At 52.2% G+C, this 23,394-nt stretch overlaps 2 protein-coding genes across 4 annotated transcripts; both read left to right on the top strand.

Moving 5' to 3' along the window:
* The first annotated feature begins 1,211 nt into the window (after positions 1-1,211).
* LRFN1 (leucine rich repeat and fibronectin type III domain containing 1) lies at positions 1,212-10,255 on the top strand. Of its 3 annotated transcripts, XM_027855407.1 has the most exons (4): positions 1,212-1,244; positions 3,372-3,401; positions 5,169-6,606; positions 9,322-10,255. In XM_027855407.1, the coding sequence occupies exons 3-4, from the start codon at positions 5,192-5,194 to the stop codon at positions 10,232-10,234; spliced, it is 2,328 nt and encodes a 775-aa protein (XP_027711208.1). In that variant the 5' UTR covers positions 1,212-1,244; positions 3,372-3,401; positions 5,169-5,191; the 3' UTR covers positions 10,235-10,255. The 3 variants fall into 3 exon arrangements, with proteins under 3 accessions (XP_027711208.1, XP_027711209.1, XP_027711207.1); XM_027855408.1 differs by lacking the exon at positions 3,372-3,401 and having other exon boundaries at positions 1,219-1,244; XM_027855406.1 differs by lacking the exons at positions 1,212-1,244; positions 3,372-3,401 and adding an exon at positions 3,604-4,192.
* Positions 10,256-10,463: 208 nt separating this feature from the next.
* On the top strand, positions 10,464-17,240 carry LOC114038139. Its single transcript, XM_027855301.1, has 5 exons — positions 10,464-10,690; positions 15,169-15,298; positions 16,033-16,104; positions 16,191-16,658; positions 16,813-17,240. Exons 1-5 carry the CDS (start codon positions 10,464-10,466, stop codon positions 16,909-16,911), a joined length of 996 nt encoding a protein of 331 aa, XP_027711102.1. The 3' UTR covers positions 16,912-17,240.
* Positions 17,241-23,394: the final 6,154 nt, after the last annotated feature.

The following is a 23,394-nucleotide window of genomic DNA, read 5'->3' as shown; positions in this document are numbered from 1 at the left end:
GAAGTCTGTTCTAAGTATACCTCACCCCTCTGCCTAACCAAACTCCTAGTCCCGGCTTTCCAGGTTTTGCTTATCCCCAGCTATCCCATCCTTTTTAGACTCAGCCCCGGTGGGGGTCTTCTTGGGGGCGTTCAAGAGAGAACTGAATCATAAAATCATAAATAGACCAATCAGAAGGCCTGATTGGTAGACAGAGAAAAGGTTGGGGTATGGAAAAAAGGAGGAGTGTAGGGCTGGGGCTAGGCCAGGTGGATGGGGGAGGCAGACCACAAGGATGGAAACGGGGGCAGAGAAGGCCCTCTTCCACCAAAGATAGAAACTAGCCTCCCCCAGCAAGGAGGTGTCCTATCCCCGGATCCTATGTCTGTCTTCATCTGCCACGGCTAAGGACGTAATTATTGAGCACCTACTGTGTTCGAGGGCTAGTAGCCATGGCTGTCTCTCGGGTCCTGAGTGTCTGCCCAGATGTTCTCTGTCTCTGTCTGCCTTTCAGCTCCTGTCTGGGTCCCCTCGTGTCTCCCTGACCCCGTCTCTGTCTACAAGCCTCCCTGGCTCTTCCTCGGGCCTTTGCTCTCCATTTCTATCATAATCTCTTACTTTTCACTCTTCCCCCTCTTCCAGTTTCACGGGGACCCTTCTCCTCCTCCTGCAGCATAATCTCGCCCCCACATGAGTCCATCTAGGCCCCTTAGGCGGGGGACCTGGGGACCTTGGCATCCGAGGGTCCCAGACCTGGCACGGCCCCTCCCTCTGCGGCCGGGGGCGTGGGGGAGGGAGGCGGGGAGAAGCGGGGGCCAAAGCCCGACCGCCATGGTTGGGGGCGCTGCGTCTAGGCTGGGGGCCGCGGTGGGGAGGGGTCCGCGGTGCTCTCGCTCCCGGACCCGGGAGCAGGGGAGGGACCCAGGCGCGCCAGCCTCCCCGCCCCCTCGCCCCTCCCTTCCGCTCCCCTCCCCCCCTTTGCAGATCGGGCGCCCGCGCCCCGCGCTGTGCGGAGGGAGGAGCCGCGCGCCGAGCTTCGGCTGTACCGCGCCCCCCCCGCCCCCTCCCCCCAGCCCTCCCGGCCCCGGCCCCCCTCCCTCCTTCCCTCCCTCCCTCCCTCCCTCCTCCGTCCCCATCCCCCTTCCCTCTCCGTCCCCTCCCCTCCCCTCCCCTCCCCCCGCCATGGCGCGGACCGAGGCGGCGGCGGCCAGAGCCAGAGCCAGAGCCCGGGACCGGGCCGGGGCCGGGGCCGGGCCCCCCCGGAGGTGAGCTCGGGGTCCGGGGTGGGGAGAGCGGAGGACGGGAGCGTGTGTGATGGGTGATGGGCGATGTGGATGTGGGCTGTGTGCGATGTGGACTGTGTGTGTGCGCGCGTGTGTCCGCGCCGCTGCGGCGCCCGGGTCTGGGTGTCCGGGTGTGTCTGTGTGCGCGCGTGTGGCCGGGGGTGCCGGGGGTCGGTGGGGTCCGCGGCTGGGTCGGGTGCCCCGGCGTGCCCGGGTGCAGGCGTGCCCGTGCCGCGGTGTGCTCGTGTGACCGTGCGGGCTCCTGTGGATCTGTGGATCTGTGCGCCTTGATGTGTCTGTTTGTGGCTGTGTCCGTGTGTGTTTGTCTGCATTTGTGTGTGTTGCTGTGTGTCTGCGTGTGTGTCCGTGTGTGTCCGCCCATGGGCCCATATGTCTCCCCGGTGTCTCCGAGTCTGTCCATGTGTCTCCGTGGATGTCCGTGTGTCTCGGGGACAGCTCCTACCTTAAGCCCTTGGGAGGGGAGCGGAGGGGGGGAGCCCCGTGGGCCTGGGTCCCAGGGGCTTTCCGTGGGGGAAGGAATCAGTCATTTCCTCCCCTGCCGGTGAGCAGACCTAGGGCTGAGCCTGGGGCTGGGAGCTGGACACATGGACACCGACTCCAAGGGAGAAAGGTGGAATCTGACCGGAGACTACCCCCTCCCTTCCGAAGGGGGAGGCCTGCCCAGCCCTGCCCCTCCTCGCTAGATCTCCCAGGATCCTTCAGAATCTGCCCAGATCCATTGGGATCCTCTAGGCCCCTCCAGAGGGAGGGGGGCCTGAGGGACCCTGCCAGAGGCCCAGACCTGATTTTATTTGTAGGATTCTCTTCTCCTTCCCCCAGCACCAGCACATTTCAGTGTTTTGGGATTGGGGCCTGGAGAGAAGCCATGAGAGAGAGAGCCCTGGACCGCATCCCTTCCAAACCCAGACATCCATCCCCCTCCTCTCCCCCCTCCCCGCCTCCATCCCTGACCCAACCCTACCTGCCCCACTTCCATCTCAGGAGACCTGACCTTCTGACCCCTCATCTTTGCTCCTTAAATCCTGATTCCCAGCGGCCCAGATTCCTGGGTTCTCTCTCATGACTGGGGTCAGGTTTGGACCTAGACTTCCCTTAGGGGGTGGTGAGAACTGGACCAAGGTGAGGTTGAGGCTGGAGTGAGAGATCCTGGTATCTAAGGAAAGTGTAGTTAGGTGTGCTTGTTACTGCCTGACTGTGGGTCTGTGTCTCTGGGATTGTGTCTTTCTGTGTGTGTGTGTGTGTGTGTGTGTGTGTGTGTGTGTGTGTGTGTGTAAGGAACCATGTGCCACCAGCCAGTCTCCTCCCTTCCCACATCTTTTTGTGTCTATGTATCTGTGTGTCAAGGTCCCGGCATATATTTTCAGTGGCTAGGCTTTTCGTCAACTGCCTGTGCACATGGGGAATATATGTTATATGTGTATGTATATCAGAGTATGTACAAATACAGGTGTGTCCTTATGGTAGACTGTGCATGCCTTCCAATGGGGACATGTATGTGTTAGCATGAGTGAGAACAAGCATGTGTGCAAACATGTCTAAGCATGTGCTGTGTGTTTTGGTATGACATGGAGATTGCATGTCAGCAAGGATGTTGAATCTGTGGACCTTCCTTCCTCCTTCCTCAGTGGGCATGAAAGTCCTGAGAGAGGGACATAGGAGCTTAGGATACCTATGTTCCCTTTAGAGGGACAGCTTGGGGATAGAGTGTTGGGCCTGGAGTCACAAAGATCTGGGTTCAAATTCTCTCTCTGATATCAGCTTTGAAACCACTGGCAAGCTATTCAACCTGATTCTCAGTTTCATCATCTGCAAAATGGGGGGGGGGTGATAACATGTAACGTCTATCCCAAAGAATTTGCTGTAAGGCTCAGATGATAACATATGTAAGTGAATATAAAAAAAAATGAGTTGTTCTGGAGGGTCTGGAATCTTGGCTTCCCAGGTTTATGTCAAAGGCCCAAAGCTCTGTTTCCTGGGCCAAAGTGAAGGGCTGGGGAAGCTGCAGCAGGAAGGATAAGAGAAAGACTGCAGAAGGGACTTCCCTAGTCCCCAGGTGGGGCTGATGGGAGAATGTTGCTGTCTTTCCAGGTGGTGCCGGCCATGATTTCCTGAGGAGAGGTGAGCTGAGGAGTCAGATGCTGGAGGGGGTAGCTTGGATTGTTTTATACCTCAGGAGCCCTGGGTCAATGCTCTGCTGTGACAGGGCCAGGGAGGAGCATGTCTGGGGTGAAGGAGGGTTTAGTCTGGGATATGAGGGGGGGAGGTTGAAGGAGAACTGGGGGGGGAGGTGTCATCTTTCACCACATGGATGGCCATTTATGACAGTGGAAAGGTCAGCCAGGCTAGGAATTTCTTGATGAGGTGGAAGAGGAAAAAGGGAGACAGGTGGTTCACTCTGCCCCACCAGGCTAGGGGAGGGGGTTTGGGTAGAGGTCGTTGGATCAGGATCCAAGATATGCAGTGTAAGCCCAACCTCCAGGTTCTGGAGTGAGACAGGATTGGGGGTCACCACACTGTGGAGGCAGTGACTGAGGACTGAGGAGGGAGTCCCTCCCTCCCTGGGCGAAGGGCACCTATAAGGCCCAATTTCACCCTGCTGGTCCAGACTAAGAGAAAGAGAAACCCAGCAATAGAGGACTGAGAAATTCAGGAGACAAAGGGAGAAAAAAAAGATAGGGAAACTCAGAGACAGACATGAAGAAACAGGCACAAGGACTCAGAGACACCTAGAAGCAAAAACAAAAAAAAAATAGATACAAGAACTCAGAGAAATGGAAGAATAGACATAGGAACTCAAAGACTCAGAGAGACAGAGAACCCCAAAGACAGTGGACCAGAAACACGGTATCTGAGTACCTCAGAGATGGAGAAATGGGAAGAGGAAGACATTTGGACACAAATAGATACAGGTGAGAGGGTGAGGGAGACAGAAGACAGACAGGCAGAGACACAGAGACAGACAGACAGAGATAGGAACGGAGGGGTGGGGGGAAGGAGAGAGAGAGAGAGAGAGCACCACAGACAGACACAGGAACTGAGAAGGAGACAGAAACAGAGAGACAAAGATACAGACAGACAGACGGACAGACATAGGAACTGAGAGGAGGGGAGGGGGAGGGGGGAAACAGACAGACACAGGTTAAGAGACCAAGCCAGAGAGAGATTCATGGTCAAAAAGACAGAAAAAGAGAAACCCAGAAATGAGGAACAGAGAGAGAAGAAGGGGGGGGTAGAGAGGAAAGAGAGAGTGCTGCACAGTGAAGAGATGGGGGATTCAAAGAGGGCTAGAAGGGGGCCACGAACTTTGCCCAGCTGGACTCTTGGCCACTTGCTTCCCCTGGGAAAGCCCTGGTTCCGGGGGTTGGGGAACATAAAGTGAAGGGGAAAGTGGATGCCCCCCCCTTCCCATCTCTCCCCATTCTCTCCACATTCCTCCTCGGGGCCCTGTTGTGATGGGAGCTGACACGCCGTGGGCTGGAGCTGCCGCAGGGGGATTCCCAGATGAAAAGTTTGCCGGGAGCAAGTGGGGGGCTCTGTGTGTGTATGTGTGTGTGTGTCTGTGACTGTCTGAGCAGGCATTCCCACAATTAGACACTGGAGGCTGACACCCCAGTGGGAGGGTTGGAGGTTAGACACCAACAAAGACTTCCCACAACTTACAAGTGGCAAGACCTAACTTCCGAGTTCTGGTATGCATGTGGCAAATGCTCCAACCCCCACTACCTCTACCCCTGGGGAGGAAGGGCTGAGGTCCCTGGAAGAGGGATCAAGGTGAGGCCACAAGAAGTACATGAGACGTGGGGAGGGAAGCTATAGTACAGCGGGGAGGAGATACCTCTCCCTTCTCCCCACATTGCTAACTCTTTTTTTCTCCACCTTTCCTAGGACCGGTCACTGAGGTCTCCACCATGGCCCCAGGATCTTCTTCATCATCATCTCCTCCATCACCAGCCCTGCCCCTCCTCCTCCTCCTGTGGGCCGGGGCACCCCCATCCATTGGGCAGCCCTGTCCAGGCCGTTGCATCTGCCAAAATGTATCCCCAACTCTGACCATGCTGTGTGCCAAGACTGGCCTGCTTTTTGTCCCACCCGCCATTGACCGCCGAGTAGTTGAGTTACGACTAACTGACAACTTCATCGCTGCTGTCCGGCGCAGGGATTTTGCCAACATGACCAGTCTGGTCCACCTCACTCTGTCCCGCAATACCATTGGCCAGGTTGCTCCTGGCGCCTTTGCTGACCTCCGCACCCTCCGTGCCCTGCATTTGGATAGCAATCGCCTGGGGGAGGTGCGAGGGGATCACCTGCGTGGCTTGGTGAACCTGAGACATCTCATCCTTGGCAACAACCAGATCCGCTGGGTGGAGCCCGCTGCCTTCGATGCCTTCTTGGGTACCGTGGAAGACCTGGACCTGTCCTATAACAACTTAGAGTCACTGCCCTGGGAGGCTGTGGGCCAGATGGTCAATCTCAACACCCTCACCCTGGACCACAACCTCATCGACCACATCGCTGAGGGCACCTTTGTACAACTTCACAAGTTGGTCCGGCTGGACATGACGTCCAACCGGCTGCATAAGCTACCCCCCGATGGGCTCTTCCTCCGTGCTCAGGCCTCTGGCCCCAAGCCACCGTCCACTCTGACAGTCAGCTTTGGAGGAAACCCCCTGCACTGCAACTGTGAACTTCTCTGGCTGAGGAGGCTGACCCGAGAGGATGACTTAGAGACGTGTGCCACGCCCGAGCACCTGACGGACCGCTACTTCTGGTCCATTCCCGAGGAGGAATTTCTTTGTGAGCCGCCTCTCATCACTCGGCAGGCAGCCGGCCGGGCCCTTGTGGTGGAAGGCCAGGCAGTGAGTCTGCGCTGTAAGGCTGTGGGTGACCCAGAGCCAGTGGTGCACTGGGTGGCCCCCGACGGCCGGCTCCTGGGGAACTCGAGCCGCACTCGAGTTCGGGGGGATGGGACCCTCGAAGTGACCATCACCACTCTCCGAGACAGCGGCATCTTCACTTGCATAGCCTCCAACGCAGCCGGGGAGGCCACTGCGCCTGTTGAGGTGTGCGTGGTGCCTCTGCCACTCATGGCCCCGCCCCCTGCTGCCCCGCCCCCCCTCAGTGAGCCTGGGTCCTCAGACATTGCCACGCCTGGACGGCCAGGGGCCAATGAGACTGGCTCTGTCGGGGCTGAGCGGAGACTGGTGGCCGCAGAGCTGACCTCCAGCTCGGTGGTCATTCGCTGGCCCGCCCAGAGGCCCGTGCCGGGCATTCGCATGTACCAAGTGCAGTACAACAGCTCAGCTGATGACTCGCTGGTCTACAGGTGAGTTGCACTGACTGGGAAGCCAATGAGAAGGGGCTCTTGAAAGCCGCCGGTGAGCTCACCTCTCCCTGGGGCACCTAGACCCCTCTCCTAACGCTGTGCCTTGAGTCATTTTATCTGTCGCCACCTTCGGTTTTGTCTTCTTTTCTCAGCCCGTCTGTTTCTGTCCATGTGTTTTTCCATTTCTTCCTCTCTTCACCTGTTTTTGTTTCAGACCCCCCTCCTTTTTTCTTTCCTTTGCTGTTTCTGTCTCCTTATAGCCCTCTGACCCTCTCCCTCTTCACCTTCCCACCTCCCCTGCACTGTCTCCATGTATCTTGGAGTCTCCCCTCAGTTTATGGATGGAAGAAAGTGGTGCGAAGGGAGGGGAAAGGGCTCTGCCCACTATACCAGGAAGACTCCCCAAATTTCCAGAGAGTCCATCGTGTCCTGCCTCCGTCTCTCTTCCCACATATCTGGCATGTGTGGGGTGCAGAATAGGCTCCCACATTTTCATCCAGCACCCTAGTCAAGACTCCCAGCAGGGACACTGGACCCCAGCCACTGTCTCACCTCTCTTCCCTTCCCATTAACCCATCCTCGGGTCCCAGGAAAGAGGGCATGGGTCTAATCCCAGTTCCTCAAAGGAATGATAAAGTTGAGAACTGTAACACCTCCTTTCCTCCCCACTCCTCCCCCCCCAGTGCCGTGAGGGTTAATTTGTAGGCCTGTCTAGACGGGCTGAGGTCTCACCCAACCAGAAGCCATCTTTTACCCCAGTCTGTAAGCTCCTGACCAATCAGACCCTCTTGAGCCTGGAGGGTCTTTAAAGAGCCGGGGGCATAGTGGGACAGATTAATCCAAAGAGGATCCCTGAAGTTGGGGGGAGGGCACTCAGTGGAGTCCGGAGGGGGAGGAAAACACTCGGTTTAGAGCTTGGACCTAGATATGTGTGAAGGAGGTGAGGGCTTTTAGGAAAGATGGGGTGAGGAGAGGGCTGGTCCCAGGAAGGGGCGGGGCTTAAGAAGAGCAGGGGGCTGGGCTTCTTGCATTGACATGTCTTGGGAAGAGGGGGAGGGGCCTGAATTGTGAGAAGAGCTGTGGCTTCTGGGGCGTGGCGTATGCGGAGGTAGCCTGTTAGACGGCGTTAGGGTCGGATGTAGAGCCTGGGGGCGTAGTTTGGGTTTGGGATGGGAGTGGGAACCCCTTTGGGCTGGAATGGAGGAGAAAGGGTGCTCCTTAATGATAATAATCATCATCGTAATAGTAATAGCCTTTTAATTGCACTTTCAAGTTTGCAAAGTACTTTCCAGTGGTTAACTCTTCTGAACGTTCCCTCTGGGGACCACAACCCAATATGCATCCACCTCACTTACAATTGCTGAAAAACTGCGCGCTGGGTTTTCAGAGCGAGGGCCACCGGGTGGGAGGTGGTTTAGAGACTAATGGAGTTATGAAATAACTAATAATTAGTTAGGAATAGTTAACTTCCTAGTTGAGTATATTTCTGGACCATAGCTATGGGAAAAGGTCAGGGCTTGAGGGGAGAGTGCCAGGGATGGGCCAGGGCTCCGCTGAGTAGCCGGCTGCAGAAGCAGCGGGGTGTTGCGGAAAGAATGCTGGACCTGGAGGCAGGAAGACTGGAGTTCAAATCCCTGCCTCAGGCACTTATTATCCTGGTCACGAAATCTCTCTCCGGCTTTTACGCGTGATGTATCATGGGCATAACACCTGTCCCCACTGGGTGACTGTGAAGACCTAATGAGATGATGTGTGCAAAGCACTTTGGAATGAAACCGTAAAGCGCTATATCATCAGAAGGCATCTAGCTAGATGGGAGGGGAGGGTCCTGGGGGAGGCTGGAGAGAGACTTGGGCCAGGCTTAATCTGGCAGCTGGAAGGCTCATTAAGTTACGGGATTCAGAGCCTGAAGAGTTTAGCCATTTTCAGAATTTAAGATTTAGAGCTGGAATGGACCTTAGAGGTCCAGGGCCCTCTTTTACAGATGAGGAAACTGAGGCAACCAGAGGTGACGTGACTTGCCCAAAGTCAGGAAGAGCCGACTGTATGCCAGTCACTGAGCTAAACGCTGGAGATACCAAGACATGAGACAGTCCCTGCCCTCCAGGGGCTCCTAATCTAATGGGAGAGCCTACATGAAACAATCAGTACAAACAAGCTATATATATGCAGTTCAATGAAATGGGGATATATCAGAGGGAAGGCGCAAGAATTCAGAGGAATTCAGAAAGACTTTTTTGGAGAAAGTGGGACTTCAGTTGAGACTTGAGGAATAGGTGATAAATAGCAAAGGGTAACCAAAAAAGGATATGAAGCGAGGGCCTCTGGCTGGAAGTTCGGAGAAGGGGGCTTTGGGGGGTAGGTCACAGGGCTTCCTAGACGGCCTGGCCCGGGCTTCAGAAGGCGGGGACAACACTTGGTGGCTAGAGTAGGATTGAAATGAGGGGGTGGGGCGCACAGGGAGACGGCCCTAGAGGACGGCAGGGCTTGGGGAAAGGGTTTGATGAATGGGATGGGCTTAGGGGAAGAGGTGGGATTTCCTAGATGAAAGGACGGGGGCGGGGGGGGGGGTCTAGGCAGGAGGTAAGGGGCTGCATTAGTGGGATGGAGGAGCAGGGGTTTCCTTGAAGGGGAGGGGCCTCCTGGACGGCAGGGGCGGGTGCTCACTCTCCCGTTTCCCCGCCCCCCTCTCTCCCTCTCTCCCGGGACCCCCAGGATGATCCCGTCGAGCAGCAAGACGTTCCTGGTGAACGACCTGGCAGCGGGGCGGGCGTACGACCTGTGCGTGCTGGCCGTATACGACGACGGGGTGACGGCGCTGACCGCCACGCGCGTCGTGGGCTGCGTGCAGTTCACCACGGCCGGGGAGGTCACTCCGTGCCGCCCGCTGCACGCTCACTTCCTGGGGGGCACCATGATCATCGTCATCGGCGGCGTCATCGTGGCCTCGGTGCTCGTCTTCATCGTCATCCTCATGATCCGCTACAAGGTCTACGCGGGCGGCGACGCCGGCTCTGGCCACAAGGGGGCGCCGCCGCGCGTCAGCCACGTGTGCTCGCAGACCAATGGTGGCGCCGCGGGCTCGGGCCCGGCCCTGCCCCCGCCTTCCACGCTGGACCAATACGAGGCTCTGCACGAGCTGGCGCCCGCGCCGTCGGGGCCAGACAAGGAGAAAGTCAAGGTCGAGGCCGAGGGGGCGGTGGCGGCACCGCCCCCATTGGTGGAGGCGGAGCGGCTCCCGGCCCGGCCGGGATCCTCCACTTCGCTCTGCCTGCTGCCCTCGGGGACCGAGGCGGCAGCGCCGTCGGGGCCGGAGGAGGACGGGCGTGCGCAGCTGGGGCCCGTGGGCCCTCGGCGAAGCGTCTCGGGGGCCCCCCTGGGGACCTCGGCCCCGGCCTCAACCCCCGCGCTTCCCCCGGGCCGGACCCCCCGGCAGCGCTACTCTTTCGACGGGGACTATGGCGCCCTCTTCCAGAGCCACAGCTACCCGCGCCGGGCCAAGCGGACAAAGCGCCACCGCTCCACGCCCCACCTGCTGGACGAGGACGGGGGCTTGGGTGGCCTGAGCCCCGCGCGGGCCCGCCTCGCCTTCACCAGCACCGAGTGGATGCTGGAGAGCACCGTGTGAGCGGGACCCCTGGGACCTCCGCCCAGCCTGGGGTGACTCCCACTCCCCAGCCGAGGGGAGTGCGTGCCCTCCTCGCCACCCGAGGCACGGACGCCTGGGTTCTGCAGGGGGACACCTTCCGCAATCTGGACGCCTGGGTCCCCAGGGGAGGAGGGAGGATCGATTTGGGGGAGAGGGAGGGGAGGGAGCGGAAGGAAGCCCCGCTCCTTCTCTGCCCGGCCCCGCCCGCATGCGGGGAGGGGCTAGGTTGGAGGGGGAGGGGAGTAGCATGGACGTACTGGGTCTCCTCACTTCCCCTTTCTACCCCACCCCGGGTTCTTCACGCGCGCTCCGGGACCTCGCGGGAGCCGGTGCCTTACACAGCGGAGCGCGGGGCGGACACTTAGCAGCACTGAGACACGACACTCCCCACCGGGGACTGGTGGATGCAGCCCTGGACGGCCCTCCGGGGAGGAGGTGCCCACCCGGGGCAGGGGAAGGGAGGGCTGGGAGGGGGAGGGGGGCCTATTTATTGTATCTGGCTGGACTAGATCTTGTTCTGTCGCGTGTTTCCCCGAATCATGACCCCATAATCATCCCCGTCTCCTCCCGCTCAGCTCCCATCGACCCTCACTCATTACCTTTCAGTCCCCTCCCTGACTTCACGGATCACAGCGTCAGAGCTGGAAGGGGCCTAGAGATCACAGTCTGCTCCCTCATTTTACATGCGGGGAAACTTGCCCAGAGAGGGGAGGGGATTTACCCAAGGACACACAGCCAGGACTAGAATCCAGGTCTCCTGATTCCCAGTCTGTGGCGCTGTTCGATGCACCACACTGCCTCCTCTTCCTCCCTTCCCCCAGCTTTCCAATCTTTTTCCATCTCTCCTCTCCCATCATCCTCATCTCTCTTTGCCCCCCCTCCCCAGTCATGCCCACCTCTTTTTCCTCTCCAACCTTGTCTCTCCCACATCATCTTCATTCTGGGCTGGTCCTGGCCTTGGACTCAGGGTTTTCCTTTGTAGGCCTGGAACTAGGACCTACCCCAAATCAAACCAAATCCTCTTCCATCAACACCCCTACCCCCTGCCGGGGGCTTCCAGTCGCAGCAGAATTAAACTTTTCTGTGTCTGAGCCCCCTGAGTGATCTGTGTGTGTGGAGTGGGGCAGGCTGCCATGGGAAGGGATTTAGGTTAGATTTCAGAAGGGGTCAAGAAATGGCTGCCCACTTCCAGAAGATGGGGGATGGCTCTGCTCACCCTTGTCCAGAGGAGGATCAGAAAACAATCCGATTTCGAAGGTGAAGAGTGATGTGGGGAGATGGAGGAGGGAGGGGGAGGGAGATGGAGGAATAGGTGCCTGGCAGACCTGGTAAAGGGGGCAGGAGAATGGGATACAAACCTGCTCCTGGTGGCAGTGACAGTGTCAAGCTAGTGTGGGGTTTGGAAAGCTGGGAGCATCAGCAAAAAGGCAAGAGGAGACAGAAATGAGATGTTGAGAAACGGGGGTGGGGGAAGGTGTCCTTGGGCGACTCCAAACTCCTCCCTACCTGGTCTGGGGATGGATATGAGAGGCCCCAGTTTCCTGGGTTTGCTGGGGGCAGAGCCAGCCCTATGTCCCCTTGGGGCCAAGCGGGCAGGGGATGGAGAGAGACGGAAATAGAAACAGAGACGTCTCCAAGAGAGAGGGGGGATGGAAAAGACTGCAGACTGCAGAAGGGGGAGGGGAGGCAGGCAAGGATGCTGAAAGACTAGGTAGGGACAGAGACACTGGGAGAGACAGACCCTGCAGGGGCAGCAGCATCTCAGGTAAATGTTTAGTAATCGATGGAGAGAGAGACAGACTGGGGAATGGAGGCAGAAAGAAAAAAGGAAGGAGGTACACTTAAAGAGGGAGGAAGACAGGTAGTGAGGTAAATAGAGAGGAGCGATGAGAAAGAGAAACAGGCAGAGAAAAATAAAGGTTATCTTGGCCAAGATAAAAGATAATTCAAAGGAGGCTTTCACTTGAGGGTAGTGGTTCCTGATAGGCCCTCTACAAAATACCCTTTATCATACTTTGGAATACCTCAGGGTCCTAGTCCCTGCCCCCCCCCCCCCAGCCAGCTCCATATCCCTATATACCTCCACTGCAAATAGGAGGTAACTAACTGCACCCTCCAAGCACAGCCCAAGGAAGAGTGGGGAAGGGGGGATGTTTAGAAGCCATCACCTCAAGCTTTAGGAACTGTCCTATGGACTGGCCTGACCTGCATAAGAGGCATACCACTTTAAAATCAAAAGATCCTGGCAGGGCTGCCAGCTGAGATTTGGAAGCCCCCAAACTTCAGACCAACAATAAAGGATAAAGCTAGCCAAGAGGGAGAAGATTGGAGAAGTGGATTCCCAGGAGGCCTGAGGTCAAGGGCCAGCTCTGCCACTGACCTTGGCCAATTCTCTTCTCATCAGCTTCAGTTTATAGAGGAGATTTTCTCTGGCTCCACAAGGTGATTGGGAGGGAGGGGCAAGCTGTGAAGATCCAGAAAACAGATCTGGCTCTGCCATTGACTCCAATGCCATAAATTTGGGGGTGGATTTCTGCAAAGCAGGAGGTTTTCATGAATATTGTTTAGTAGCGATCACCTTGTGGGGTAACTTCATACCTTCCCATCAAAAAGCTTGAATTAAAATGAATTTTTTTGCTAACAACCCCCTCCCCTCCCCATGTATCTGAAACCATCTTTTCCTAAAGGAGCCATGCCTAGATTCTGATCCATGTAGGCATTATGTACTGGGTCAGCTTCTTTTAGACCAGTTCTGTCCCAAAACCCAAGCAGTGCAAGGATTCTGTACCTGGTGTGGAGAAGAGGTGAGGTTCAGAAGTGGGCACACTGCACTGGAAGTCAGAGGACCTGAGTTCAAATCCTTTCTTTCATCTCATACCAGCTCTGTGACCTTAGGCAAGCCACTTGATCTCTCTAGGCCTCCATTTCCTCCTCTGTAAAATGAGGGAATTGGACTAGGGAACCCTTCCAGACTGAAACCTAACACCCTCTGACGGAAAGAGCCATGGATTTGGAGTCAGGGAATTGAACTTGGAATCCCAGTGCTACCTATGGTTCTGTGTTTCTCTACAACTCTGAGAGCTAAACATCTGTGCCCATCCAGGAATTAAACAAGGAACAGGCAAGGAGCCAGGAAGACTCCCTCCTAAATCGAACTGGGCAAACTTCCTCCTCCTGCTCTTTCCTAGGGAATTGTGGGAGTTGTAGGCCTGATCTGCCAGCCTCTTCCCAGCCCCCGCCCTCCCCTTTCCCTCCCTCCCCGCTATCCACCTGCGTCCTTATCTGAGTGGCTGTCCCATAGCCCAGAAGAGAGGCCCCGCCCCTTTGTCTAGTCCCTGGCTTCCCCCCATGGAGAATCCCTTTATTGGCTAAACAAAGCAAAAGCGGGACCAAAAGGGAAGTGACTCAGAGGAGGACTTAGAGACAGGTAGAGCTGGTGTCACCTCTTACGTAATTGGAAAATCCATAGGAGGGATTTCCCCACTGCCAGCCCTTCCAGGCTCCCTGCCCCCTCTTCTGAGAAGATGCCCTAAATTCAACATTGTCACTAAGTCTTCTCAGCTGTACTGTCAGCCCACCTCAAGACCCTGGGATCCCTCTCTGAAAAATGAGGACAGTAATGCATTATTGGTGTCTGTGCTGGCAGGTGGCAGACAAGGCCCAAAGAGAGGTCCAAGATGGAGTAGGCATGGGGAAGAAGCATTTAAGTGCCTACTATGTGCCAGGCACTTTGCTAAGTACTTTGCAAATATTATCTCATCTGATCCTCACAACTCTGCGTGGTAGGTGTTATCATCACCCCCATTTTACAGTCAAGGAGACTGAGGCAAACAGAGGGTAAGTGACTTGCCCAAAGTCACACAGCAAGTAATTGTCAGAGGCAAGATTTGAAGTCTGGTCTGGTCTTTGATGCTAGGCCCAAGGCTCTATCCCCTGTACAATAGGGCTACTTAGATAATCGAAGCTAGGAGGAGAGAGAAACAGCAGTAGAGAGCCAGGTAGGAAATGGAGCGTTAGACTCCAAGTTTGAAAGACCTGGGCTCAAATCTCCCTTTAGAAGCTTTCTCCAGGTTCGATCCTTGGCACGTAGCTTAAAAAAAAAAATTCTCTAGGGGCAGCTAGGTGGGGCAGTGGGACCTGGAGTTGGGGGTACCTGAGTTCAAATCAGGTCTCAGACACTTACTAGCTGTGTAACCCTGGGCAAGTCATTTAACCCAGATTGCCTCCCCACCTCCTCAAAAAAAAAACCAAACCTCTCTGTGCCTCAGTTTCCTTATCAATAAATTAAACAAGTTGATCTCCTAACTCTACAATCCCATAATTAGAAAAATCACAGCAATAAGAAGGGAGGGGCAGGTAGAAGGGAAGAAAGGAACTACAAAAGAAACAGAGCAGTGGGGGAGGAGGAGACAGACTGTGGAGATGTATATACAACTAGAGGACTGGGAAAGAGGGAGAGACAAAGGAGCAGGGCAGACAGAGACTTGGGGAAGAGATAAACCAAGACATACCAAAAAAAAAAAGATGGGCAGAGAGAGGAGGGAATGGCCGAGGAGGGAACCTGATGTAATCCTAAGTTTGAGTGAGGAAAGCATGCACTCACCATTTGAAAAGCCAGGAGAGCTGATGGGCAGGCCTGACACCGCTCTCGTCATCCTCTATCTCTTTTATCGGTTTTTGGTTTTTTTTTTCCTTCTCCCCCTCGCCTCTAAAGGATAAAACCCAGCGTCATGGGGCCTGAGCAGAGGTGCGAGCAACCCGCAGCCCTCCTGGGGACCTCAGGATTGCACTTACAGAAGGAGGGAAAGAGGCTTTGCACTCTAGGGGCAAAGGGCTGGAAGTCGGTCGGTTCCTCCTCCAGTCTAACCCGGATCCACGATGCAATCGGGACTGAGTCTCCTGGTTTCCTTCAGTCTGGCGCTCTTGGCGCTTCTGGGCTCAGGGGACCCCAGCGACCCGCGCCCAAAGCGCTGCAGTCTCGGATATTATCACTCGCTGGACCCCAAGGCACTGGCGGCCGTCAAAACTTTCAGGGACTCATATGTGAGTCCCGAAGCCAGGACTTCTGAAAGCCCAATTCACCAGACTTTCAGCCCTTCCCAGAGCAGTCCAGACAGGCAGGCTCTCAACCTTTTGCCCCCCAGCTCCTCAGGGACTTAGGTATCTGGAAACCTAACCTGTCTTACCCACCTCGACAGCAGTTAGAGGAGCGAGGGCCGGCTTAGTAGAGAGAACGCTGGCCTAGGAATCAGGAATACTTGTGTTCGAATCCTGCCCAGGTCATTGCCTAGCTGTGGAATTTCAGCTTTAGCTTCCTCAACAGAAAAATGTAGTATAATAACAGCACCAACTTATCCAGATTGTTATGAGGACCAAAGGAGAGAATATAAGTAAAAGGCTTTGTAATCCTTGAAGAGCTCTGTGTAGCTATAGCCAGAGAGCTGGCCTGGAAGCAAGAAAGCTTTGAGTTCAGGTGTCACCTGGGACACGTCCTGGCTGTGTGACCCTGGACAAGTCACCTCATGGATTGGTGCTCTAGGCAATTCTCTAAATGACAGAGGAGGCGGTGACCTCCATTATTAGTACTGAGAGTTTCCTCCCTAAGGGATTCCCAGTGTTCTCTATAATTACGAGTATCCAACTCCCAGGTCCGCTAGCCCAGACTCCAGAGTTCTCCGAACTCAGCATACTCCAGCCTCGTCCCTTTTTTCCTGCAATCGCCCGAGGAGTCTAGTTGCCCATTCTCCCTAAAGGTTTCCTTCCTCCTCCTCCCCCAGGAACAAGAGATGCTGAGCTGGGGAAAGAGAAATTGCTCATTCTCTAGGAGAAAGGAGCCCCGGAAAGTCTCGGTGAGCCCCTGGGACATGGGGGGGGGGAGGGGAACACTCGGATGACGGTCCAAGGACCATCCCTCCAAGGGTTGTCTCATCCCTAGCCCTGCACCCGTCTCCATCTGGCGGCCCTCGCCCTAGAGAACACCGAGTCCGTTCTGCGGAACCTGAGTCGTCCTGCTCTGGCTACTAGAGCCGTCCCAGTCCTCGAGCTGCTCTCTGCCGTGAGGAGGAATGTGGTCGCCTGTATGACGCCGCCCAGCCTAGGCTCCCTCCCTAAACCTTCCGCTAGTCTTAGTATGTTAGGCTATGGTCACAGCGGACCCCGGCCAGGCAGACCCAGGGAATTGTCTCGCTTAGCAGAACCCCGGCGTTCGGAAGGTCACCCGCCTACACAGCCCCGGACACGAGACCCAGAGAGAGAGGACCCTGGAGAGGGGAAATGGGCTCAGCCCCCAGATTTCGACATTCAAGTCTCTCCAAGTCGCGGCAAGCTGGAGGGAGTGGATCAGAGCTCCAAGAGCAGGAGAAAGTACCTTCAGGAGAGGCGAATGACTAAAGCGAAGAGTTTGGTAAAGAGTGCAATGTAGCGGGAGGGATGGTGGGTAGTCCTGAACGGAAAAGCCAGAAGATTTGAGGGTGGAGGATTTGGGGGTGGGGGCTGGAGAGGAAAAGGGAGGGCGAAACCGAGGGGAAGAAAGTGAGGATCCATGTGTTCTCCACCAGGAAAGTCCACAATGTCGTGAAGCCGAGACCATTCTCAGCCTCCTGAAACTGCTCACCTTTGACCTCAAGCTGGTTATTCTCTCTGGATCCTGTGCCTGAGCTTTCCCGGGTCCAAAGCGGTCTTCTCTACTGGGGCTTTCTACTATCCGGGGATGTGTCCCAACGTCAATTGACAAGCGAGGTGCTCAGGCTCCCTGTTGTGCCTAGTTGGATTCCAAACTTTTCTAGCGCTCATTTCCAGACAACATCATTAGACAGCAAGAGGACTGTGTGGTTGGCTCAGAGCCTGTAGCCTCTTGTTCAAAATCCTGGGGCCGGGGCCAGGGAGAGTGAGGGGCAATGACGTTATGATCACTGTGGTAGGGGCAGCTAGGTGGCACAGTGGATAGGGCACTCTTGGAGTCAGAAGCACCTGAATTCAAATCTGGCCTCAAACACTTACTGGCTGTGTGACCCTGGGCAAGTCACTTAACCCTGATTGCTGCAAAAAAAAAAAATCACCATGGTACCTTGGGCAATTCACGGCACATGCTTGAATCTCAATATTTTCAAAGCTGTAAAATGGGACAAAAAGCAGCATCGTGAGACAGAAATTTGTCCAAGTCTACCTTGGGCAAATCATGCGGTTGATCAGTTTACCCAATCTGAAAAATGGGGACAATACACCTACCCAGGAGGTCATTGTTGTATGGTGCAAAGTAAATTGAACCTGGAGTCAAGAGACTTAGTGATGCCACAAACTGTGGAACTCTCCTCAAATCATTTACCCAACCAGGTCTCAGTTTCCTCCAGTAAAATGGAGATAATACTCACAAGATTGTCGTGAGAAACATGTTTTGTCCATTAAATTGTTTTGTAAATATGAATGTCATTATCCTGCCGGCCTCATAAGGCTATTGATAGTGAAAGGGCCTTGACTCCTGCAGAATACTTCCTAAATATGGTGTTTTGTTAAGGATAGACTGCTGAACCTCTGTGAGATATAATTCTGTTAATATGATCCATATGCTATTTTTTTAATGGTTTTCCTGTCTGGTTCTCTCCCTGTTAATTTATAGTTCTTTATAAACCTTATATAAACAATGGTGTCTTATAATTCACTCACTACAGACCCACTCCCATCCTACAGAGCTCAAGGCCTCATCCCATTCTTAAAAATCTGTGGAACATTGAGGGTCCCACGCAAACAGTTCAGTGCAATGATTGGGGGGGGGAGGGGAAGTGCAGGACTGAAAGCCAAGAGGTCTAGGTTTCATTCTGTAATCAGTTCCTGAATTACTGTGATCTCATCCTTCCTATGCCCTATAAAATGTGTGTGTGTGTGTGTGTGTGTGTGTGTGTGTGTGTGTGTGTGGTGTCTCTTAAGTCCTTCAGACTCTGACATCCTTTTGTTCTATGTAATGAGTCAAAGATATAGGTACAGTGTAGGTGTCAGAGACCCTGAGTTCCCTACCATGGAGAGCTGCCACTCAGAGTCAAACACTAGAAAGAAACAGTTGGGATAAATCTAACAGGTCAATCAATATAGCTCAACCACAACCACACACAATGAAGGCACCAATAAAGTAAGGGCTGGTGGCTGCCTCATTGTATTGGAACCGATAGCATGGTAGTCATTCAGAATAAAGGCACTCATTAAGAAGTTATGCACAGCATTGGGACCAGTCAAGGGAGGAAAGGAGTAACTAAGGAAGAAAGAATCCTCCCCTCCCTAGCTAGCTACCTTCAGAGCTCAGCTCAGGAGTCATGTTCTACACCAGGCATTTCCTCCTCTCCCCAGCCATGTCTGCCTCCCCCTCACCAATGTGCATTTTGTACTTCCAAATGTATGCTGATCTCTCCCTACCCATCCCCCAATAGGTCATGTTACAGAATCACAGAACTTGAATTCAAAGACACCTCACCCACCATCTTGTCCAACCCATTAAAAAAAAAAAAAGAATCCCTGTTATAATTTACCTGATGAATAAATTGAAGACCTGTAAGGAGGAGGAGCCCAGGACCTTCCAAGCCATACTGTTCTTCCTTAGGACAGCTCCAAATGTGAGGAAACTTTCCCTGATACGTAGCATTAGTTGATCCCTTCCTAACTTCCACGAATTCCTCTTGGCTCAGTCATCTGGGGTCAAACAGATCTGTCTAATCCCTCCTTGACATCAATCAATCAATAAACATTTGGTATGTGCCTACTACATGCCAGGCATTGTGCTAAGCATTGGAATGCAAAAAGAGGTAAAAGACAGTCCCTGCCCTTAAGGGGCTTACAGTCTAATGGGGGAGACAACCTATAAACAAATATATACAAAGCAAGCTCTATACGGGATAAATAGGAGACAATTAATAGAGGGAAGGAAAAAGAAGTAAGATGACTTCTAGGAGAGACAGAGAGAAAGAGAAAGAGAGAGAGAAATCGAGAAAGAGGGGGCGAGTAGAGAGAGAGACTTAGTTGGGACTTAAAGAAATCTAGAGAGATCAGAGAAAGAAGGCATTCCAGGCAGGGGGACAGCCAGCCAGAGAAAATGCCCAAAGCCAAGAGATGGAGTATCTTGTTCATGGAGCAGCCTGGAGGTCAGGGTCACTGGATCAAAGAGTCCATATACTTCAAGATGGCTATTAGACTTCCAGCCAAGATGGCTGCCTGAATGGAAGTGGACCACCTAGCTCCCCAACACCTACTGTAGCAAAAATTTGAAATTCACGCCAAAAATCCAAGGAGAAACTACAGGAAATTACTTGTTCTACAACAGGATTGCATAAAAAGCCAGCTATCAGGTCATAGGCAATAGGAAAGGGGCCACTGCAGGCAAACAAGCTTGGAATCTCTTGAATGAGAGATAAGGGCCAGATACAATTATAAGCTGCAGAGCTCTGTGTCTGAAAGCAGCAAGAGTAGATGGCTACTCTGAGAAAATTCGAGGTAGAATTTAACTCCCAAGAAGGTCTTTGGAAACCCTTGGAAAGAAATAGCTACCAGCTGCAGTAGGGTAGGCCAACACAAATACAGTTGAGACCATACATCCCAGGGTTTGAAGGTCCTGAGACAAGAGAGGGCTCTGAACCCCAAAGATCCAGGGGAGCCTAACCCCAGGAGGAAGAGTTCATCATAGGAACCCATGGAACCAAGAATGCATGGAGAACTGATCACTCTACACAAAAGTCCAATAGGAGCCAGAGCTTGGCCCTTGGACATTTTAGGAACTAGAGCTGGAGAGATGAGTAAACCAAAGAAGATGCCAACTAGGATTTAAAATTATTCCAAATCTAGAGATTTCCCCAAAGGAAGAAGAAAATAACTCCATAACAATTATATGCAGAGACTTCAAGGTGGGGGCAAGGGTGGGGGGGAAGGATTTTCCACAAGCATTATATGAATGTTTGCAAGAAGTGAAGTAGGTAAAAAAAATTTTTTTTTAAAAGTTCTGGATGGAAGAATTGGAAGGAGAAAAAATAGTTTAGAAGAGAAAGGGGCAAACCTGACCCAAGTAATGGACTACTTGAAAACTAAAAGAGTAGAAACAGAAATCAATGACTCCACAAGACAGCAAAAAAAAAAAAAAAAAAATTAGAACAAAATCAAATGATTGAAAAATGGAAAAAAAATACAAGATATCTGATTTTGAAAACAACTGACCAAAAAAACAGTTAGAAGAAGGTAATATAAGAATCACCAGACTCCTTGAAAACCATGATTTAATAATTTTAAAAAATCCTAGATACTATATTTCAGGAAATCATAAATGAAAACTGCCCAAATCTATTAGAACCAGAGAATGAAGATAGACATAATGTACTGATCACCTCCTGAAAGGAATCCTTGAAGGAAAAGTCCCAGGAATATCACATAAAAAATCCAGAGTTACTATGTCAAAGAAAAAGTATTGTAAGCAGCCAGAAAGAAGCAGTTCATGTTCCAAGGAACTACAAGACCTGGCAGTTTCTACTATAAACCAGAGATCTTAAAATACGACATTCCAAAAGGCAAAAGAAATGTACTTTCAACAAATAATAATTTACCCTGCAAAGTTGAGTATTATCCTACAGGATAAAAAAAAAATGGACTTCAATGGAATACAGAACTATCAAACATTTCTTCTAACAAGACCAGGGCTGAATAGGAACTTTGAAATTCAAGCACAAGTCAAAAGAAATCTTAAAAAGTTAAATGTATTTCAGGAATTGGAAGAAGTTGTATGATGATGTAGTGCTAACATTCTAAATGGGAGAAAAGAAACAAATGTTCCTTCAGAACTTTAATATCTTCAAAGGGCTTTGAGAGAGTTACATAGGAAAAACAGAGGTCTTGATGGTGGATTGGTTCTATTCTGAGGATTTTAAAAGGGAGAGAAGAAAAAGAAGAAGAAAAGTAATATCTAGAAAGGAGCGAGGAGGGGGTGGAGCTTGCCATTTCTTATAACTGGGGTAGAAGATGGAGAATACACAAACATGAAGGAAAGGGTGAGGGTGGCATCTGGTGAACCTCACTTTTATCTCATACAAAGAGAGTTGGATACACATAACCAGTTTACTGTAGAAACACATCTTACTCAACAGGGAGACAAACTGGGATGGGGGGGTGGAACATTGAGAGAGAGGATAACATCAGGCAGGGAATAGTTCCAAGGAAAACAAGCTTTCCCATCATGAAGGGACAACTAAAAGGGGTGGGGGAAGGAGCAAAAAAGAATAAGAACTTAAGGTGTCCATCAGTTAGAAAATGGATGAATAAATTATGGTATGTGAATGAAGTGGAACATTATTGTGCTATAAGAAATGATGAAAGACAGTACTGCATAAAGTCCTGGGCAGAATAAACTGATGCAGAGTGAAGTGACTGGAACCAGGAGCACAATATTTACAAGGACAACACTGTAAAGACAAACCACTTTGGTAAACTGAAGAACTGTGATCAATGTAGTAACCAACCATGTCTCCAGGGGACCAAGCATGATCAAGCTTGGTCACACCCACCTCCTGACTAAGTAGTGGTAGACTCAAGGTGAAAGAAAAAATGGAATGCATTTTTGGACATTCAAATTCAAAAAACATTTATTAAATACTCACTATGTGACAGGTTTTCAGCCATGTTGTCAAATGCCTTCAATGACGATGAACATGGCATCAAGATCAGCCACTGCACCGATGGTAAATTCTTCAACTTGAAAAGGCTACAAGCCAAGACTAAAGTGGAGGGAGAGTTGGTGCATGATTTTCTGTTCACAGATGATTGTGCACTCAATGCAGCCTCTGAAGCTGAGATGCAGCAAAGTATGGATGGATTCTTTGCTGCTTGTGCTAATTTTAGCCTAACAATTAACACCAAGAAAACACAGGTTCTCCATCAGCCAGCACCACACCATCCATATGTGGAACCATTGGTTACAGCAAATGGAGAAGTTTTGAATACTGTGGATAAATTCACTTACCTTGGTAGTGTACATTCCAGGGATGTACACATTGATGACAAGGTTGAGGCATGCATTATCAGAGCTAGCTCAGTGTTTGGGAGGCTCCAAAGGAAAGTGTGGGAGAGAAGAGGTATTACATTGACTACCAGACTGAAGGTCTATAGAGCTGTTGTGCTGACCTCATTGTTGTATATCTGCGAAATCTGGACAGTCTACCAGCGTCATGCCAGGAAAGGGAATCACTTCCATTTGAATTGTCTTAGGAAGATTCTGAAGATCACCTGGCAGGATAAGATACCAGAGACTAAGGTCCTTTCTTGATCTAAACTGCCAAGCATTCAAACTCTACTTTGGAGAGCACAACTCCAATGGGCTGGTCATGTTGTTCGAATGCGAAACGTACACTTGCCAAAAAGACTATTTTGGGGCAGCTAGGTGGCACAGTGGATAGAGCACCAGCTCTGGAGTCAGGAGGACCTGAGTTCAAATCTGGCCTCAATATTTCCTAGCTGTGTGACTCTGGGCAAGTCACTTAACCCCAACAGCCTCACTAAAAAAACAAACAACCAAAAAAACCCAACAACTATTTTATGGAAAACTCACACAGGCCAAGTGTTCACATGGTGATCAGAAGAAACAATACAAGGACACTCTCAAGGTCTCTCTTAAGAACTTTGGCATTGATTGTGTGACATGGGAGACATCGGCAGAGGGCCACCCAGCATGGCGTGCCCTCATCAGAGGAGGCGCTGTGCTCTATGAGCAAAGCAGAATTGCAGTAGCTCAAAATAAAGATGAGATACACAAATTTAGACACATCTTCACTCCAAAGGTTCACATGGACTGTTTGTGCCTGACCTGTGGCAGAGCATTCCGAGCTCATACCGGTCTGATCAGCCACAGTCAGACACACTGTACCTTGACTCTAGCATCGTGATGTCATTTTGGTCCTCTTCGAGAATGAAGGACAACAACCACCAACCACTACCACCACCACTATGTTTCAGGTACTGTGCTAAGTGCTAGGAATACAAATTAGAAAAAGAAAGACAGTTCCTGCCCTCAAGGAGTTTATAATCTAATGGGGGAAAAGGAACTGAATGATGTGAACTTGTTTTCCTTGACTATGCTTATTGGTTATGGGTGTTTTTTCTCTAATTGGGGAGGTGGTTAGAGC

This window comes from Vombatus ursinus, unplaced genomic scaffold (genome assembly GCF_900497805.2).
Source record: "Vombatus ursinus unplaced genomic scaffold, bare-nosed wombat genome assembly UNPS02010822.1, whole genome shotgun sequence".
In the NCBI taxonomy this organism is placed as follows: Eukaryota; Metazoa; Chordata; class Mammalia; order Diprotodontia; family Vombatidae; genus Vombatus; species Vombatus ursinus.
The sequence above is the reverse complement of the archived record's forward strand: the minus strand, read 5'-3'. Positions and strand labels throughout refer to the sequence as shown.

What these genes read in the sequence shown, in the direction of transcription:
- LOC114038139 (XM_027855301.1), top strand. Translation starts at nt 10,464, where the DNA reads ATGCGGGGAGGGGCTAGGTTGGAGGGGGAGGGGAGTAGCATGGACGTA. An exon ending in GACGGCCCTCCGGGGAGGAG is followed by an intron (nt 10,691 to 15,168) that starts GTGCCCACCCGG and finishes GGTTTCCTTCAG; the next exon opens with TCTGGCGCTCTTGGCGCTTC. An exon ending in AAACTTTCAGGGACTCATAT is followed by an intron (nt 15,299 to 16,032) that starts GTGAGTCCCGAA and finishes CTCCTCCCCCAG; the next exon opens with GAACAAGAGATGCTGAGCTG.
- LRFN1 (XM_027855406.1), top strand. Translation starts at nt 4,147, where the DNA reads ATGGAGAAATGGGAAGAGGAAGACATTTGGACACAAATAGATACAG. An exon ending in TTGGACACAAATAGATACAG is followed by an intron (nt 4,193 to 5,168) that starts GTGAGAGGGTGA and finishes CACCTTTCCTAG; the next exon opens with GACCGGTCACTGAGGTCTCC. An exon ending in GATGACTCGCTGGTCTACAG is followed by an intron (nt 6,607 to 9,321) that starts GTGAGTTGCACT and finishes CGGGACCCCCAG; the next exon opens with GATGATCCCGTCGAGCAGCA.